At 36.2% G+C, this 21,243-nt stretch overlaps 1 protein-coding gene across 1 annotated transcript; it reads right to left on the bottom strand.

Moving 5' to 3' along the window:
* Positions 1-13,352: 13,352 nt before the first annotated feature.
* LOC122197034 (putative F-box/FBD/LRR-repeat protein At4g13965) lies at positions 13,353-16,633 on the bottom strand. Its single transcript, XM_052769761.1, has 4 exons — positions 15,936-16,633; positions 14,684-15,606; positions 13,978-14,166; positions 13,353-13,823 (listed from the first exon to the last, which is right to left on the bottom strand). The coding sequence occupies exons 1-4, from the start codon at positions 15,967-15,969 to the stop codon at positions 13,353-13,355; spliced, it is 1,617 nt and encodes a 538-aa protein (XP_052625721.1). The 5' UTR covers positions 15,970-16,633.
* Between the last annotated feature and the right edge of the window lie 4,610 nt (positions 16,634-21,243).

Genomic DNA, 21,243 nt, shown 5'->3' with positions numbered 1-21,243 from the left:
ATATATATATATATATATATATATATTGATAATATGTTGCTATTGTGAATACGAAAATATAAGTTCATTCCATTTATTAGTAAAATGTATGTTTTTATAATAGATAAAATTATTAATATTTACAATGTTTTTACTATTTTTTTGTAACATCCGGCCTCCCAGGTATATCATTTAATTTAATTATTTGAGATCTATTGAGCAACTCAACGAGTTGGTGCTTCAACTCGTCGACTAGAATCAATTTGGGGCTTGCGAGTTAATGAGGTGACTCGACGAGTCAGTATGCCGACTCGCCGAGTTGGCGCTGTTAAGTGAAACCCTAAATCCTCGGGTTTGGGGCCTATTTAAGGGAAATTATAGCCCCATTGGAGGCTCACCAGCCGCAAACCTACCTTGAGAAAAACCCTTCACGACCATAGAGCTAAGATAAAGTGTTTGAGCTTGCAACTAAGAGTTTGGGGCATTTCTTTTGGTAGAGAATGAAGGAATTCAAGCAAGGGAGAAGAAGGGGGCCAGTGAATTCGTCGATATAGAATCCAGAGCTTCAGAGAAAGGTATAAGCTCTCACTTTTCTTGTTATGGCAGTAGTTCTCTTAATTCATGAAGATTAGGGCTTATACCACCTTCTTGTTGGGACAATGAGTGCATACTCCTACTAGTTGTGAGACACGGGCCCCCGCCCACACTCACATCCCTCCTATCACGGGCCTTGCCTCTACTCTGCTAATATCGAGATATGGAGCCCCATCCATAGTCAGCTAGTGATGAGATAAGGGACATCGCCACACTCACCTCCTAACAGGCACATACAAGTATCACGAATACAACAAGTATAACCTAACATACAACATAAGAATCTTCCACGTGATTGCCCCGGCATCGGATCCCCAGTTCAGAGACATACTATTATCTAACATACTTCAGGCTTACCCCGACATCAGACCCTCGGTCCGGAACCTAGCATACCGACACATGCAAGAATCACAAAGACCTCTAGCATCCTAACATTCCTCGGGCCTCGCTCAGCATCAGGTCGTAATACGAAACATATAACAATAAATGCCTAGGGCTAACCCCGGGTCTTACTTCTATACATGAACATAAACATATACATAATGGGCTGGCATTGTGGCCGTAGACCCACGCACACAGTGAGGAGACTCACCTCGCACTGCTGAAGACTAGTTGAACACTTCTGACTGCTAACCGACACTTTTGAACCGCTGACCCTTCGGCTTCCCGAACTATCAATACCAAAAATAACATTTAGACCACAATAATCCAAAAGTCAACCCAGGTCAAGCTTGGTCAAAGTCAACGATCAAAGTCAACGTCCAGTTGAATTGACTCGCCGAGTTGGCCTACTAACTCGTCGAGTCCATACTCCTCCAACCCAATACAACCCCCGACTCTACTCGTCGAGTCTAGCAAGAACTCGACTGGTTCTCCTTCAACCATACAATCGGGACCATCTTCAACCGACTCGCCGAGTTTATCCTTAAACTCGTCGAGTTCGTCATCCTCAAATGAATGTGTCTAGTTTGTGACTCGCCGAGTTGTATGAACAACTCATTGAGTCCATCTTCATAGATTGGGAGATTACCGTCGATCCGAGAATCAACCTTCAGTCCCTAATCAACCTATGGTCCGAAGATCACCTACTTTCGGTTCTAGAATCCTCGCATACTCGCTTCTTCCTTCCCGGTTTTCGACCACTTTCACTTTTTAAGCTCGTTTTTGATGATTTTGACGGGGAATTTTCACCCTGATAGGTTTGAGCCATAAGAACTTTCCTATGTGCACATGCAAACCCTAATTGCTTGGATCTAGCTCTCTCTAATTGAACGTGCATTGAATCCAAGACTTACAATACTAGATCTAATGTAAACAATTGAATCTAATCATATGAATTGGGATCTAGAACAATACTTTGGATTACTTGCTTGATACTTCTTCTTCTTCTTGGAGCTTAGAGTCACAATTGTCACTCATCTAATGTCTTACAAACACCAACTAGCAAGAAGATGATCTTGAGAGAGAGGGAGGAGGGTGAGAAATCGGCCCTAGGGTTCCTTGCCTTGCACGAGTACCAATTTCCCTCACCCTAGGGATCTATTTATACTATGAGCTACTAGGGTTTCACCTTTAACCCTAATTGAATAACTTAGGAGCTAAGCAATCCAAGATCCTCCTAGATACTAGGCTTGGACAATTTTATGGTCCTCTAACCCTAAAATCCGTCCACCCTTATATCCATAAGGATACATAGCCCAAAACACAACTATCACACATTTGACAGTTTATGCCCCTTTATTCAATTAACCTCTTTAAGTCACCAAATTAATTCTTAATTAATATATGACTTATATTAATCAAATAACAATATTATTCCTTTCATATATTATTCTCATAATATATTAACAATAATATCTCTTCTCTCTCAACAGATCATCCTATCAAGTTGCTATGGTGAAGGCAACCCAAAAGGACCATGCACAACCGGGTCAAATACTTACCAAATATAGTTATAGCCTTAGACACTAATCCAATAGTTTCGAACTTTGATATGTCTAGTAACTATATATGCAAAAACATTCCAATTAGCAATCGTAGCTCTCAAAGACGCTGTCAAACTCTGATCTTATCAGTATCCTGTCCTTTAGATAAGGGATCGTACAGTCCTCTGTTTAGATATTATGTGGACAATCTTATGGAACTTATTGTCCGGTAGTTGGTTTCTTGATCTCAGATTCATTTGACATAGAACTTAATTGAACACATCAATTCAGTCCTGATCGGGACCGACACATAAGTCAAATCAAATCATCGAGGGGCCCTGATATCGCTTTTATCCACTTAGGATAAAAGTAACAGATAAACTTTGACGTATATGCATTTACTATTTACTTATCAACTATACACAAAATGTGTTTTATAACATCAGTTTATTGATGCGGTTTCGCATTATCAATGCACAACCCATTAATAAACAATAAACCATATATCTTGGTTTTAGGACCATATGATATTATCGTCTTGCGATCACTTGTTTCATATTCCATAAAGTGATTCCATCAAGCGCGGGTTTATTCCAATGCTTAAAACTTATTCATAAGCACTCATGAATGTTGCAGCAAACTTTTGCTATGTCTAATAACCTTTTAAACAATCTACACACCAATTCATGACAATCTTCATTCATACCTACTTCCAACATATGAACGATTATGGACCATTCGAACAATTCGATTATTCTTAATAACTCAATTATTCCGGAAGTCAAAACATGCAAAGTGAAACAATAGTTAAACAATTAACATAAGACAGTAGCTTTACTCATAAATAACACTCCTTTATTTAATCATCAAATGTCAATTACATTTATCTATTATATGTTTCGAAACCTATCTAATTTAAACTAATATCGTGTTTCAGTCCAATGCTCCTAGCGTGCTGCAAATGCGTAACCCTGCTCAGTCCCTTCGTAACCGGATCTGCTGGGTTATCCTCCGACGATACCCTCTTTACTACAAGGTGTCCTTCTTTTACTCGATGTCTAATAAAGTGATATTTTCTGTCGATATACCGAGATCTACCATGATCCCTCGGTTCCTTGGTCAAGACAACCGCTCCCTCATTATCACAAAAAATTTCCATAGGCTCCTTTATGGCAGGCACAACTCCAAGATCACCAATGAAGTTCTTCAACCACATCGCCTCCTTTGACGCTTCGCTCACTGCAATGTACTCTGATTCGCACGTTGAATCAGCTATGGTTTCTTGTTTGGGACTTTTCCAAGTCACCGCTCCTCCATTAAGGGTAAAGACCCAGCATGACTGCGAATGATAGTTGTCCCTGTCGGTCTGGAAGCTAGCATCACTATACCCTCGCACCTTTAAGTCATCACTACCTCCGAGGACTAAAAACCATTCTTTGGTCCTTCGAAGGTACTTAAGTATATTCTTGACCGCAATCCAATGAGCTTTGTCCGGGTTCCCTTGATATCTACTGACCATGCTCAAAACAAAGGCCACACCAAGGCGAGTACAAGTCATAGCGTACATGATTGAGCCAACTGCGGAAGTGTAGGGTATTCGGCTCATCTCAGCTATCTCGGCTTCTGTACTCGGACTTTGAGTCTTACTCAATTTGGCATTACTTTGTATCGGTAGTTCTCCCGTCTTCCAGTTTTGCATACAAAAATGTTGTAGTACTTTATCCAAGTAAGTATTCTGACTAAGTCCTATTAGTCTCTTACTTTGTTCTCTCACTATCCTTATTCCCAAAATATAGGAAGCCTCTCCGAGGTCCTTCATAGCGAAGCACTTCCCGAGCCAGGACTTAACCTCCTTTAGAGTCAGGATGTCGTTTCCTATGAGCACTATGTCATCAACATACAAAACAAGGAAGCTAACTATACTCCCACTGGCTTTGACATATACACATGATTCATCTTCGCTTTGTACAAATCCAAACTCTTTGACTTTCTCATCAAAGCAAAGATTCTATCTGCGAGATGCTTGCTTAAGTCCATAAATGGACTTTTCAAGCTTGCACACTCTATTGGGATGCTTTGGATCGACAAAAAACTCTGGTTGAGCCATGTAAACATCCTCAGCCAACTTCCCATTAAGGAAAGCGTTGACATCCATCTGCCATATCTCATAATCATGAAATGCGGCAATGGCTAGCATCACCCTAATAGACTTTATCTTAGCAACTGGTGAGAAGGTTTCATCATAGTCAACTCCGGGAGTTTGAGTAAAGCCCTTCGCCACCAATCGCGCCTTATGCGTGTGCACATTCCCATCCACGTCGGTCTTCTTCTTGAAGATCCATTTGCACCCAACCGTCTTACGTCCGGGCACATTGTCAACCAAATTCCAAACTTGGTTGTCATACATGGACTGAATCTTGCTCCATCGCCTCTTTCCATTTTGCAGACTTTGGGCCTGCCATGGCTTCCTTATAGCTATTAGGTTCATCTAGATTTATTAGTGTACCATTACTAATATACGTGTCCCCTTCAGTAGTAATATGAAAACCATAAAACTGGGGTTGAGCTCTAACTCTCTCGGAACGTCTAAGAGGTAAGGACTCGTCAATCGGTTCAACCGGACTTTCCTCCTCGGGTTGAGTGCCAGCGTTAGAGGTTCCTTCATCGCTCGGCTCTTGAATTTCTTCAAGATCGATTTGCCTCCCACTGTACCCTTGGCTTATGAGTTCTCACTCTTAGAAAACCCCTCTCCTTGCAACGAAGAGAACATTGTCACTCGGTCTATAGAAGAGATATCCAAAGGATCTCTGCGGGTAGCCAATGAAAATACATCGCTCACTACGAGGTTCGAGCTTGTCATGAGTCCCTCGTCTTACAAAAACCTCACAACCCCAAACCTTGATGTGTGCTAACGAGGGAGCATTCCCTGTCCACATCTCGTGAGGTGTTTTGGCAACCTTCTTTGTAGAGACTCGGTTAAGGATATGGGCGGCAGTCTCTAAGGCATACCCCCAGAATGAGATAGGTAGTGAAGCACGACTCATCATAGAACGAACCATGTCTAACAGGGTTTGATTACACCTTTCTGCCACACCATTCAACTGCGGTGTCCTAGGTGGCGTCAATTGTGAAACTATTCCGCATTCCTTGAGATAGTCGTGGAATTCAAGACGTAGGTACTCTCCTCCTCGATCGGATCGAAGCATCTTGATTTTCCTGTCCAATTGATTCTCCACTTCATTTTTGAACTCTTTGAACTTTTCAAACATTTCTAACTTGTGCTTGATTAAGTAAATATACCCATATCTACTATAATCATCGGTGAAAGTCACGTAGAAGCGATTCCCATCCTTTGTGGTGGATCTAAAGGGCCCACATACATCGGTGTGTATGAGATCCAATAAACCCTTACCCCTTTCACAAGTGCCAGTGAACGGTGACTTGGTAATCTTTCCAAGTAAACAAGATTTAGACGTGTCATCTTCCCTAAGGTCGAATGACTCCAACACTCCATCCTTTTGGAGTTGGGCTATGCACTTCTTGTTGACATATCCAAGACGACAATGCTAGAAGGATGCTTTATCCATACTATTGGAAGAATCCATACACAATACATCATTTCCTAGGTTATCTACAACCATAACAGTTTCATAAATTCCATTACAAGGCATTGCTTCAAAATATAAAACACCATTTAGATAAGCATAAATCGAACCATTCTCATTATTAAATGAATATCTAAATCCTTGTCTAAATAAACCATGAAAAGAAATGATGTTTCTTTCCATATCTGGCGATTAGCAACAATTATTTAAATCTAAATTCAATCCATTACTAAGCACTAAAGAATACACTCCAATCTTGGTAACAGGCGACGATCTTCTGTTCCCCATGATTAGATTTATTCTTCCAAGCTGCACATCCCTATTTCTTCCTAGTCCATGCAAATCAGAACAAATGTGGTTACCACACCCTGTATCAAGAACCCAAGAAATAGCATGAGATGAATCATTAGATTTAATTGTATATATACCTGCAAAAGATTGCTTGATCATCCCATCCTTGATGACTTACAGATATTCTGGGCAGCTTCTCTTCCAATGCCCTATTTTGTGGCAATGATGGCACTCTGCCTTCTTTCGGTTATGGTTGGGCTTAGCAGGATCAACCTTGGTCCCACTAGAAGAGGAACCATCTTGGGACTTTCCCTTGCGGTGGTTCTTCGAAGAAGCCTTCCTCTTCTTGCCCCTTCCCTGCCCAATAGCCAAAACAGGAGCAGCAGAAGGATTGGGAGTTGGTGCAACAGACTTGTCCTTTAGGTTGCTCTCAACATTCCTTAGGAGACCTTGGAGTTTGCTTAGGGTGACCTCTTCCTTGTTCATGTGGTAGGTCATCCTAAATTGGTTGTAGCATGAGGGCAAGGAGTGAAGAACAATGTCGATAGTCAAATCTTCCCCAAAGTTGACATTCAACTTGCAAAGACGATCGACATACCTTTGCATCTTTTGCAAGTGCACGGTTAGAGACTCTCCACTTCCCATTTTAGCAGTGATCATATTTGTTATGATCTCATAGCGCTCTTGCCTCACGCTTTGGTGATATCTCTCCATCAAGTCTAGATGCATCTCATAAGGATACATGTCCTCGTAGGACTTTTGGAATTTGGAGTTCATTTTGGCTATCATGATGCAATGGACTTTCATTACATCACGTTCATGTGTCTCAAAGACAGTCATTTCTTCGGGAGTAGCAGTTTCTGGATTGATCTTCTCGAGCTTCTCATCGAGAACATACTCCTTGTCCTCGTAATGCGCGATCGTGTGAATGTATCTTATCCATTCGCTAAAGTTCGATCCATCGAAATTCACTTTTTGACAAAGGCTCATTAATGTGAATGAGCTAGCAGCAACGTTGTTTGCGTTAGACATCTACAAATAGAAAGGAACAAAGTTGATTAGAATTAAGTCCCTAATTAACACCCAAAATGAAAATTTAGGGCTAGGACCCAACAACATTATTTACACATTAGAAAAGGGTTGTCGTGATCCAACATGCAAGTAATTTGGAGGTAAGTGAATGATGATTCACTAATTCTTCACCATGAAAAACATAAGATTTAAGTTTTAAATGTATTGAAAATTCCTAGATTTCTTTGAGATTCATTGAACTTTTCAGTGGCATGCTTAAATCTCGATATGCCCCTCTAGTTTGTGACTGGGATACCGAGGATCACAAAGCGGGTGTGAATAACCATGCAAATCTACATGGTGCCTTCACTGTTACAATCACCTATTCAATGTGCCGGTAAACCACACATGCTCCACCGAACTATGACAAACAATGAATCACCCTTTGCCACCTTTGCTTAGAACTAATTAGTGTGTCAGTTAACCACACACGCTCCACTAACTTCTTAGCAATGGTGCAAAGTGTAATTTCATGGGATTGCATCAATTCACTTTTCCTAAAGTAACTAAGATTGGGAATTTTTATGAAACATGTTTAGTTACTTTATATAGATTCATTGTACTTATTAACGAGAGGCGGTTTGCCCTATCCTACCCGTTCGGCTAACGACCCTCCACCAGTCAAGCAAGCGGTGGGTGTGAGTGTACACCCATTAAGCGCCATTTTATAGGCAGCAACCTTATACCCACCTTATAGACCGGCTACGTGAATGAGGCCTACTAACGGTAAGACTAGTGTTTTTAATCATACATACATACATACATACATACATACATACATATATATATATATATATATATATATATATATATATATATTAAACTTGTAATATTATATTAGTATAGTGTTGAATTTTAAACTTGTAAAATTCTAGGATTTGAAATCTATATTATTCAAATTAAACTTTTAATCACAAAACTTAAATTTCAAAACTTGAGGACAAGTTTTAAGCTTTTCAAAACATAAGGATCAAATAGCAAATAATATAAATCAACTAATTAGATTATCTCAATTTGATCTTATTCAACATTACTTGCAAGACAATTCACCAATTCAATTCAAATAATCAATTATTATCATATAAGGAAATTATTATTCAACTAATTGGTAATTATCTTTTGTTTGGTCAAGAATATACTCATATATATGTTTAAAATCGGATTTTAATGACCCAAAACAGTTAAGGCAAGTTTCCTCAAGAAAAACAGCAAGAAATCCCGAAACTACCTCCTTCTGAAGCTCAAACTCGCCGAGTTCCCACTATGGACTCGCCGAGTTGGAGCTACTCGCCGAGTCCACAGTGGAACTCGCCGAGTTCATCAGGTAGAATCACAAAAATCGAATATTTCAAGCAACAAGCAATCAATCAATGCATCAATTCAATAGAAATCAACCAAAGCTCTGATACCACTGATGGGTTTGAGCCATAAGAACTTTCCTATGCGTACATGCAAACCCTAATTGCTTGGATCTAGGTTTCTCTAATTGAACATGCATTGAATCCAAGACTTACAATACTAGATCTAATGTAAACAATTAAATCTAATCATATGAATTGGGATCTAGAACAATACTTTGGATTACTTGCTTGATACTTCTTCTTCTTGGAGCTTAGAGTCACAATTTTCACTCCTCTAATGGCTTACAAAAACCATCTAGCAAGAAGATGATCTTGAGAGAGAGGGAGGAGGGTGAGAAATCAGCCCTAGGGTTCCTTGCCTTGCATGAGTACCGATTTCCCTCACCCTAGGGATCTATTTATACTATGAGCTACTAGGGTTTCACCTTTAACCCTAATTGAATAACTTAGGCCCTAAGCAATCCAAGATCCTTCTAGATACTAGGCTTGGACGATTTTATGGTCCTCTAACCCTAAAATCCGTCCACCCTTATATCCATAAGGATACATAGCCCAAAACACAACTATCACACATTTGACAGTTTATGCCCCTTCATTCAATTAACCTCTTTAAGTCACCAAATTAATTCTTAATTAATATATGACTTATATTAATCAAATAACAATATTATTCCTTTAATATATTATTCTCATAATATATTAACAATAATATCTCTTCTCTCTCAACAAATCATCCTGTCAAGTTGCTATGATGAAGGCAACCCAAAAGGACCATGCACAACCGAGTCAAATACTTACCAAATATAGTTATAGCCTTAGACACTGATCCAACACACCCAAACCCATATTTTAACATAATAAACCTCATAAATCCATATTTTAATCATATTTTGGGGAAATCTTATCTAAGGATAATATCTTTTGTACAAGATATTGTCTAGGAGTGTTGACCTTCCATGATCTATGACACCAACCACTCCTACACCCACTCTATGACAACTTTATGTCACTATTCACACATTGCCTAGTCAAATAATTGTCCTTTCTATTCTTCTCTAACCCTCCATCAGATTTCTTACACCAAATCTATATCTTGCACAATTCCCAAAACTTTCATTCATCACATTTAAAGATCAATTTTACTCTCTCTCTTTCTTCCTCAATTATCTCTCCCTGGAACCAAGAACCTCGAGCTCTTTCCCCATTATTGGTAAGTTCTTCAGCCCCACTCTTGGATATTCTTCACTCCTTCACTCAAATCATGGATTTCTTATACAAATATCGTCATATATATTTGTTCTTAGGATCTTCAAACTCTTAAGCTATCTCCAAGTGTTCTTGACTCGGAAACCTTTTTCCTTCAACATTCATCTCAAAGAACCACTGAAGGTGAGTTCATAACCCTACATTTTCATGTTTTTATCAAGTTTTATGGGGGAGAATACAAGTTACAACTCTAAACTATACTCTAACTCAACCAACAGCTTTCAACAGAAAAGTTGGGCCTCATTCACGGACTGTTTTGAACATCTTAAACTTTTTATTTTTCAAAACTGTACAACGCAAAAATAGTTCAGCTTTATACCTTTCTAATGACTACTTGCACATCCTCATACGATTTTTCTAAAATTTATGGCGATTTTTACAAAACAGCCTATCATTTCGAAAACATATTCGGACCAGTCTGTGAATATGGGCACTTTCGCACTAATTAGAGACCACTAAAAATCATAATAAAAATAATGAACAAACTAGACACATTTCCTGAACTCTCAAAGTTTACAAATTCAGTTTTGACTTCGTATGATTTTTCTCTGATTTTTCTAAAACAGTAGAGAAAAGTTAAAACTAGTTAAACAACTTTCAGTATAATAACACTTTGTAACATGTTGAGCAAAGTGCATAGTAATAAAGTTTATATATGTAGAATGCATTTCTTGTTAGTTTAACATCATAAATATAAATGGACACTCATGAGAAGGGGTTTCATTCTCTACAAACATGTACATTAAACTATAATAGGTATACTTTATGGATTTTCACACTACAAAAGGGGATTCAATTACACTACAGAAAAGTGTTTTCATTCACTCTACATGTAAACTCGTTAACGTAAATTGTGATACACTACTTCGTTGTACTCTTAGAGTATGGGCTAAGCAGTTATCGCGGTCGAAATTTCAATAGCGGTCGCATGCCACTATTTGAAATCGTGGTTATCGCGGTGGTATAGCAGTGGTATAGTTGTTTTTTAATATTATGTATAATTTATATTATATATTTATACAAAATTTATATATTAGCTTATTAATAATATATAGAATTAATATCATAAAAATTCATATAAAAACATAACATAATCTATATATAATAGTATAATATAGTAATGTGGAAACAAAAAAGTATCAAAGTGTCATCGCAGCTCAAGTCGTTCGCAGTTTCTAAGTACCAAAAGAGACGAGGAAAAGAAGTTGTCATTTCTTGCTTTGTAGTTTGAAATTAATTATATTTATTATTTGGACATATTAAGACAAAAATTGTAGTGGACTAATTAGAAACATAAAGATTTGATATTGAAATAGCAAACGATAGTTTTTTTCTTTGTCAAAGTAGCCTAATGTGTACGAAATTGTAAAAGCGGGTGTAGCGTTGCTATAGCGCTAATGAGGTTTGTGGTAAATAGCGGTCAATAGCACCGCTAATAGCGCCACCGCCATTCGTAAACGATATTTCAAAATAGCGGTTCAGTAACACTGCAAAACACTATAGCGTTGCTATAGCACCGCTATAACGCACTATTGATAGCATAGAGTACGAGTTAAAATTCCAGTAAGTTATAACCAGAGTATATTGTAGGGAGAGTGTGATAGTTGTATATATATCTATATTGGGATTGACAACCCACACCTTGATGTTAGCTACAATGGGACATTCAGGTCTACGAGTGACAAATGTCATAACATTCCGACGCTTGAAGAACGTCGTAGCAGGTTCATTAAGTCATAGTATGGTTATAGCGACTCACATAGGGAGTTAACGACACATAAAGTTTACGGGAAATTCTACTTTAAAAGGGGTTTTATTTATCTAAACTGCATACACTATTACAAGTACGAAATAACACACATATATTCAGTCTTGGGATTTAAGACTACATAACATTTTATAAAGAAAATATTGGATTTTTCTTGAGTATACATTACATTTACAAACAAAGGCTTTCAAAACTCTACATACAAAAGCTTATCAACTCACCAACTTAATTTTTGACACTCTTTCAAAACTACTTGTATTCTCAGGAAATCAGTAAAACAGGTAACCAACAGCTTTTGAGGATGGGACACTAAGACGTCAAATAATTAATTTTGTCATCATAATGTAATTGATTTTGAAACATGTAATTCATACTATGGTGTAAACTTTTTAATTATATTTATGATGGTTGTGTTTGTTTTGGTCACTATTATACTCGTTGTGATAATGTATATGAAGTCCTCCACCCCCGGACGTTTTCCGCCATCCTTGGTTTGGGGGTGTGACAGTTTGTCAAGGTTACAATGCCTTTGAGAAAAAGAGATGATGAAAATAAGAAAGCTAATCCTCTATATAAAAAGAGCATTGTCAGTGAGAAATGCACTATGACAAATACTTAGGCACCAAGGTTATCTTGTAAAGAAACTCTTCCTTGCTAAGTAAATAATAAAATCTTCTTTATTAAGCAAAGAAGATAAGATCATTATTAAAGACTTTTGGAGGCATGTTTCTCAACATCACACCTTCATTTTATTAGTTTTTATTTATAAAAGTATGCCTTACATATTTTTGTTACAGTAACTTATAATATATTATTATACAATAATGAGCCCATTCTCCTAGAAGAAGAAAATAGATCTTAGTGTAAACCCCATTCTATTTTCCATACAATTGATTCGGTAACCTAAGTAGACTTTTCTGGGGATGATTTATGAGAAAGGAAAGGGTATGTGACGGTAAGAGATGGCATAAGGTAGATTGTTTTTGGAGATTTTCGGAGGGTGAAAGTGGTAAATAAACATGATGTAGGTTAGACAAAGATGAGAAAGCCACATATAGGTTTTAAGGGACAAGGGTGGGGTATTTACGAATAATAAAAGATTAAATAAAATCAAATAAATTGTAAGAAGTATATCAAAAGCCTAAATTAATCATTTCACATTTCATTTTGGTAAGTTACCAAAATCACAATGAAACCTTTTCATAATACATTTTTTGCAAAACTCACAATGAAACCTTTTCATCATACATTTTTTGCAAAACGAAAAAAAAAAAGATCCAATCCAAAGAAAATGACGAACCAATTAAATGCCATTTCTAAAGTTTGCTCTTATTTTTATTATTTTAAATACTTGATGTTTAAATTAAATTTTCAAATAACATCCACGAAAAATAAGTGAACACAATCACCCATGAATCTTAACTTTTAGCATAACAGTATAAAACTAACATAAAAATTAATACTAAAAAATAAGCGCATTGGTCATTTGAGTTTACTTTAAGGTGTTAATCCATCCCAAAATATTAATCGCGAGAATTGTGGCATCTTCGCACAAACTCAAAAAAAATGGTAGCATCACCGCCTTCTTTGATGCAGACAACTGAGTTATCAAGTCTCCGGTGTGCTGAAACAATCCACGCATTTCGTCCAACCATCCAAGAATGGGGTGATTCATGGATTTCATGCAATCACGCCTTTTAGTATACTTTTTCGTAATTTGTGCCATCATGAGATAATTATCTAATTTTGCTTTAATTTTCTTATGCTTAAACACTCCCATAATTGCCCCAAGCTTCCATTGTAATGTCCACGCCCAATGCATCTCAACATATGGTTTGCTATGTACATCCTTCGGAGCTCTGTAATCCTCGCTATTTCTATTCTGTTTACACTCCTCTAGCAATATCCCCAAGTGTTTTACAAATACTTGTGCTGATGCCATATTCTCCATAATTGTAATCTCCTGCAACGTTTTCATGATCATCATAAATTTCATGTTTTTGCAATGTAACCGGTTCATGTTACAGTGTTGCATATTTTTGTATGGTTATGCATGTCGTACTGCATAAACTAGAAAAAAGGATAACCCAAATATTATATTGGCAGTGTGTAAATACCTCAAATGAGACCATTGGGAAGATGGCACAATCATCATCGTTGTTTATTTCAGTACGTGTAGTTACTTTCTCTTGTGCCTGCACCTCCAAGTATACCTTTACTACCGGTTTTATTGTAAACTTCAGAATCTTTGTGTTAGCAAACGCACAAGCTTTATGTGGGACTAGTTTCATGGATGAAGATAGACTCTGCAGAAAATTATATATAGATCAATGTGATCTTAATAACCATGTATGTGAGTGAGAATGAAATGTAAGAAAAATTCGAGAGTGTCAAATTGAAAAAAAAATGATTCTAATTGATTCTTGAGTATTGAAAACCTTCCCAAATTAAATGGATTTAGTTATAGATAAGTAATTGTGATTCTCATCAAAACCATTGATTCTTTTAATCTATGCTCCAGATTGATTCTTATACTCACACAATATTTATGATTGTCAAAATAAACTACCCATGTGTGTGTGTGTATACACACACACAGAGACAACACACAACATAAAACTATGGGGGGTGCAAGAACTCTTGATATACCTTCCTTTGTGAAAAGAGACGCTGCAAAAGATAAAACAATAGGAAATTAGATATAGATTAATGTAAGTTTCATAACCATTAAACCATGTGTGTGTGTATACAAGAGTATTTGCCATACCCCAGATTAAAAATCCTGGTAAGATGCAGAAGATAAACAATATCAATGACCAATACCTTGAGAATCCCCAAGTTAAGTGTAAGAAACTTGACACTATTGAGCTGTTGAAGCAAATAAACTATTGTATGAGCATCTGCTTTGTGTGGATCGTACATAAAGAGGTCAACCTTCTCCAAAGAATGGAAGCCTGATGGTGTAGAAACCTGCCAAGGTTGAAAACCTTCTATGACCAAGGAGGTAAGCCCAGGTGCTGAAATCAGATGCTTCCCTTCGCACCTTATAATTGTGAGATTCTTGAGTTGAGGTGCAACAACATTCACAACCTCCTCTGATGCCATATCAGGGGGTATAGATACAAGTGTAAGATCATAAAGTCGAGGATGAAAGATATTTAAAACTTTGGTTTCTTTCATTCTGCACCTGTTCAAGGAGAGGTTCTTCAAGTTGGTGCACTTAGAGAAAAGACCAATGTCATCATAATCAGACAGTTCGACTTGGTGAAGATGCAAAGTCGTTAAAGCTGGGAGGTCCCACTTTGGTGTCGCAATAAAGGAATATGGGCATTCAACGATATTCCCTCCAGGCAAACGTGTAACACTCAGTTGTTGGAGATTGTGAGAGAATTTGCAGCTGAGAATTCTTGTGACAGATTCATCGTCCCTAACTGCTCTCCCAAGAACGAGATTGACTGAATAATTTATTTGATTATCACCGTGTGAGAGAACATTAGAAATAAAATTGGAAAAGTGGCGCTCATTATTGAGATTCTCGAAATTCAAATAGGGCATTGAAGTCCAGATAAACCTCCATCTAGATGACAATACACTAGTGCTAATAGCATCTTTGATGTTAAGCAAAGAAAGGACTTTATGGATTAGTTTATCTGGCAAGTTGCTTAATCTATCGCGTTCTACATCCACTGTATCTTTTCTTGTAGATATGAAAAGATCATTAAGCATTCTTATTAGCTCCATAATCCCTGCAATGGAATACAATGCAACATTAAGGACATAAAAAACAAACCAACCAAATTCTAAAATACTAACATAACGTTGGTACTTCTCCACTGTAACACAAAAATTCTCACAATGCATTATATCTACAAGATATGTGTGTTGCTTTTAAGTACGCGAAAACAGGACGGAAATTAACATTAAAAAAATCACTATATTAACCAACAGTTAGTCGGCTGATTTCATTCTACACAATTACGTATCTAACAAAGAAATCCCAAGTTTCCTCTGTTCCAACAATCAACAAAATCACAAATTAGATTAAAAAAAAAAAGTTAGAATTTAGTATACTCACCGCAAGAGAATGGGGGATTGGGAGATAGAATCATTTAGCGAAGACAAGATCAGAAGACTAGATGTGTTGTGGGTAAAAGAAGTAGAAAAACGAGAGCAACGAGGAAGGGGAAGCCAGTCTCTGTTGTGTCGTCTGTCGATGTCGATGGCCTTTACACCGAAAAGTAAACCAGTACGGCTGCGATGGAGGCGAAGTTTTGGAGTCAGCAGCGTAAACCAATCATGAGTGTTTATATTATAAGCCCTTCGCTTTTGAAGTGGTTTTAGTTGAGATAATTAGAAAACTTAGTCAAATTTTTTTAAAGAATTTTTATTTAATAGTTAAAACTATTGACCAGGCTATTTTATTTTCGATTTCGTCTTCTCATTTTCTCCTTTTCATTTTCAGTTTCGTCATAGGTTGCAAAATACGCCTTCGGTTTGTTTCATCTTCCACTATAATAAAAAAAATAATTAAAAGAAGTCATTTTTTTAAGTTTAAATCACAAATGACTCTACCTCATTTGCGGTCACCTCTTCGCTTGTCTTCGGTTTCGTTCATGTTTTTTTGTTCATTCTTTTAGTTTAAATCACAAAACCGAAAACGAGGTGACGGAACCGCAGATTAGGAGACGAAACTGAAGGGATGTTTTGACACCAATTAAGAAACCAAAAACAAGGTGACGGAACCGCAAATGAGGTAGCCCCATCTACGGTTTCAATCGCTATTATTTGAAAAAAAAAAATAAGTTTTTTGCTACTAAATAAAAAAATGATTAGAAAAAATGGCTAAATTTGTAATTATCTCTTCTTAATTTAAGTTTTAACATTTTACATGCAATTCTTTTTTCTATTAAAACATCTCATTTTACTACACCTTTATTTAAACTTCTAAGTTTTTATTAAAATTTTGTATTTGGAAATCATTATTATATCTTATTAATTAATTATATATATGGTGGTCATTATTATATTTTATTAAGTAATTTACTAGATTTAAACAAAATATAGAATATATGTTTAGATATACTTTTTAATTTTCTAGAACTATAATATACTTTTTTTTATTAAATGTTAATTATATTTAAAGTACACTCAAATACTCTAAAAACAAACAAGTTTTTTTAATTTTTAATATACTTAATATTCTAAACTATACATAAAACGACATCAATATTCTCCTTTATTATTTAAAGGAAAACCAAGTTAAATCTAAAAATCAATATTTTTAAAACCCGAAAACCAAATGTTTATTTTCATTAGGGTCCAACTTTGGGTTTTTTTTTGTTTTGGTTTTTGTTTTTTTTTTTTTGTTTTGGTTTTTGTTTTTTTGTTTTTTGTTTTTTGTTTTTTGTTTTTTTTTTTGTTTTTTGTTTTTTTTTTTTTTTTTGTTTTTTTAATACTGTATTGGTTTTGATATTTAGCTAACAACCCCGAAATCACTTTCCAAGTTTTGACAATACATTTTTCTTTTAATTAATAATTAAAGACCTTTTTTTTCTTTTTGCCACTGTCCAAAAATATGTCTAGACCGACAGACATGATAACATAAAAAATATGTTTAAGATCCATATGGACTACTTGGGCGTTTTAAAGTGAGTTGTAACTTCAAAATGAGCATTAGACCATTACCAAACATGAATATCATGAAAAATTGAAGTTAAATTTATGATAAGAAATAATGTTTAATCAATTAAAAATGTAGATCATGTCATAAACTTAACTTAAAACTCCTAAAAGCTCTTTAGCACATTTAAAGAAACAAAGTTAGAGATAGAGATAGATTATGAGTAGAGTATGAAAAGAGACATAGTTAGAGACAGAGTATGAGAAGAGACTTAGAAAACAATTAGAGAAGAGTTTGAGGAACATAGTAGATTACAAAGAAAGAGATAGATGGGATGAGAAAGAGTAGAAAGAAAGATTACAGAAGAAAGATACAAGAGATAAATGAAAGAAGAGAAAGAATAGTAGTGTATGCTATGAAAGAAAGATTTAGATGAAAGAGTATGAGAAAGAAACGGAAGAGAAAGATAAGAAAATATATAGGAATAACTCACATATATAGTGTCTGATGTAGTAGAGATTTATTTTTCATAGGTTTAGGTAGCAGCAACTGTGGTACTAAAAGATAAGACAACAACATAAAGACAAGACTTAGAGAGTAGGATGTTATTTATGTATTTTCCTCGTTGTTCCAATTTGTATGTAAGATTTTATTGTAAAACCATGATTAACCTGGGATTTTAAGTGTTTTAATTAGAGTAGAATTTCGCATACTGTAGATATAACTCTAATAACTCTCATAGATTGGATGTTAGAAAATCTAGGTCGATATACTAGCAGTACTAGCGATTTTGGTATAGCTAATCAAATAGGCGATATGCATAGGATAATTAAACGTTGTCGTGTACATGAGGCCTGTAATTCTGGCATCGACCCTGGAAATGATTCTGAAGATGATAATGATGATGGTACAGAACGCGACTCGAATGCCACAGATACACCTCATAGATATGGCGACAACATGCCATATCTTGAGAAGCTTAGGGAAAAGTATATCATTTTAACAGTTAAATTTATGTTGTTTATTCATATTATAAATATACTTATTTGTTTATATTTCAGTGTTGTAGGTTAGCATCAATACATCATTAGATCAAGCTTAATTTTGATCATTTTTTGGATAGAGCATAGCCCACATTTACTAACCTTCCCCTACAATATTTCAATAGATTTTTCGTGCTTTTGGGGTAACATATCAATTAATAATTTATATAACTTAAGTTGACTTGTTTTATGTTTGCATTTGTAGCTTTAGTTTCTATTTTTTTTAATAGAAATACAATCCGTAGGATTCTCAAAATGAAGGCATGATCGAAACTTGATTTATAAGTGTGGTGCAAGATCGTTACTCAAATATTATGAAGGAATATCGACATGAATATGCAAATAAACCTCGAGTGACCGGTCGCCACATCCTCGTCACAGATGATGACTTTGCAATCATACGTGATTTTGAGCCTAGTACGTTCCATGAGGACGTATGGCAGGATATGTGTAAAGAAGATAATTAATATATTATTGTTTTTTTGTTATATTTTTGAATTTTATATATTATCTTACATATACTTTTTATAGTATTAGGACACCGATACTTGGAGAAAGAAGTCGGCGTCCGGGAGGGCCAACCGTATGAGCGATGATAACACGGTACGATTTCAGACATATAGGGGGTCAAGGGGTTGCGATTAGTATCGACATGAATTCATAATTATGCTAATCAATATTCATAAAATTTAGTAATTGGTTTTACTTAATCACATATTCCACTAATTATACTATATGTTTATGTAGCAAAATGAATTGAAGCATATCCCTGCATTTCTAGAAGGTTTTCTTATTACCCACCTTACTACAGAGACCAGAAAAAATTCTAGAGTTGTTTTTTTGTACACCAACTGCTAGAGAAATATGTGTAATTTATCTTTTTATTTTTTGTTATTAGTGCATTTACTTCAAATAGTACAACGATAACAGTCGTTTTGTTTTGATAAAATATAAGAGAGACACACTAGTGCCGAGGTTGAAAAGTTTGGGGAGGACCTAACTCAACATCCGGAGGATGATTTTGACTTGTGGGTTGAAGAACAAGAAGGGTGAGGTAAATGCAGATGTATTTACACGGTAGGATGTTTAGATCTGCATTTTGTTGTCACTAGGATGGAGATTCGGGTGATAGAAGAGTAGGATGGTTATTCATTTCTCATTATATAGAGAAAGTCTTTTGGTCATTCTATTGTAACCAGTCCAAACATTTTTGTACTTCTTTGGTGGTTCGCGGAAATCAGCGGAAAGCTCATTAGGAAGTGGTCAAGTGTATCTTGCGCCACTTGAAAGGAATGTTTGATGTTTGTCTGGTGTATGGTGTCAATGCACGACATACGAAGTTGGTTGGATTGATAGACTCGGACTATGAACGTGATCTCATGATAAGTAGATCATTAGCGGTTCAGAGTCTTCTTTTAAAGGTGGAGAAACATGTTATGTTCTATGATAGGGTATGCATTCAAGATTTTGGTGCCAAGGAGAATCTAGAAGACATAGTAATAAGTTCATTACCCAGAAAGAAGTTCAAGTCTTTCTTGGACTTGGTTGATGTTCGTAGGAGGTAAACCCCTTTGGGGATTAATGACACTAAAGGAGAGGAAGTTCATGTTTAAGGTGGACTTTAGAGGATGATCAAGTCAAGGGGGAGATTGTTAAATGTGACATTTAGAGCATTCACATGAAGCATTTGAGCTCAATGGAGAACTTGGAACTCAATGAAGCACTTGGGGTTCATGAAGTATGTGACAATGGAACGGATCATCTGAAAAAGGGATGGATCTCCTGAAAAAGGAATATATAAAGTGACAAAGGAACGGATCTTCTAAAAGTGGGTATGGAGCACCTAGAAGTGGAATAGAGAATCCCAGTGCATATATGTGCCATCTATGCTTGAAGCACCATTCTATATGTTCCATCCATAATGTGGAAATGTCACTTGTTGTCTTGATATGTCATTCTTGAGGAAGAAGCGTTGCTTAGAATTCAAGGTGCGCCACTAATGAAACTTGATATGCCACGAAGTGACTTGACATGCCACCAAGTGACATGATATGCCATCATGTAACACTTGATTATTAGATATCTTTTCAGTTTGGTAGTAATGTTGTAAAAGTTACATTTTGTTCCTTGTTATGCTAGGCGTAACTTGGAGTATGCATGGCGTACTCTCTTTAAGTCGGACATGTGGATTCTTTAGTATGTTAGGTGTACCTTAGCATACGTTGGGTGTGCTCGCTTTAACAACAAACCCTAGTTTTAAGGGTTTGGCCCCTATTTAAGAAACATTATGGACCTTGAGGCTGCCCCCTCATCAACCTCCTTACCCTAAAAATATCCCCAGGAAACCGTAGCCTCCATTTGCGTGTTCTTGAGCCTTTATTGTGATCTTGTGGTGTTTTGGGTGCCTTGAAGAAGAAGAAGCTTGGTGGTGAAGCATTAGTTGAGTTGGATACTGAAGATCCAGAATCTTCAACATCTTTGTAAGCCTCAGAAGGTATAAATCTCTGAACTCTATGGATCTTTAGTATAGATCTTGTATGTAGGTAAAATCTTATGCTCTTTGGTCCTATAAGATTATTCTTGTGAGTAAATGCTACTCCAGAGGTCTTGTGTTGCTCTTTTGATATTTCTGAGGTTCCATGATGATAAAGTTTTCATGTTGATGGTTAACGACCAACCATGCAAAAGTTTATGGTTTTTTAAGAAGAAAGAATGTTAGA

This window comes from Lactuca sativa, chromosome 3 (assembly GCF_002870075.4).
Source record: "Lactuca sativa cultivar Salinas chromosome 3, Lsat_Salinas_v11, whole genome shotgun sequence".
NCBI classification, from domain to species: Eukaryota; Viridiplantae; Streptophyta; class Magnoliopsida; order Asterales; family Asteraceae; genus Lactuca; species Lactuca sativa.
Note: the sequence above shows the minus strand (reverse complement) of the source record. Positions and strands in the feature narration are given on the sequence as shown.

Excerpts from the sequence above, each read along its gene's own strand:
- LOC122197034 (XM_052769761.1), bottom strand. The coding sequence starts at position 15,969 with ATGATTCTATCTCCCAATCCCCCATTCTCTTGCG. Across the intron at positions 14,167-14,683 it reads TTAACTTGGGGATTCTCAAG|AGTCTATCTTCATCCATGAA; the intron begins GTATTGGTCATT and ends AATTTTCTGCAG. Across the intron at positions 13,824-13,977 it reads TCCCAATGGTCTCATTTGAG|GAGATTACAATTATGGAGAA; the intron begins GTATTTACACAC and ends AAAACGTTGCAG.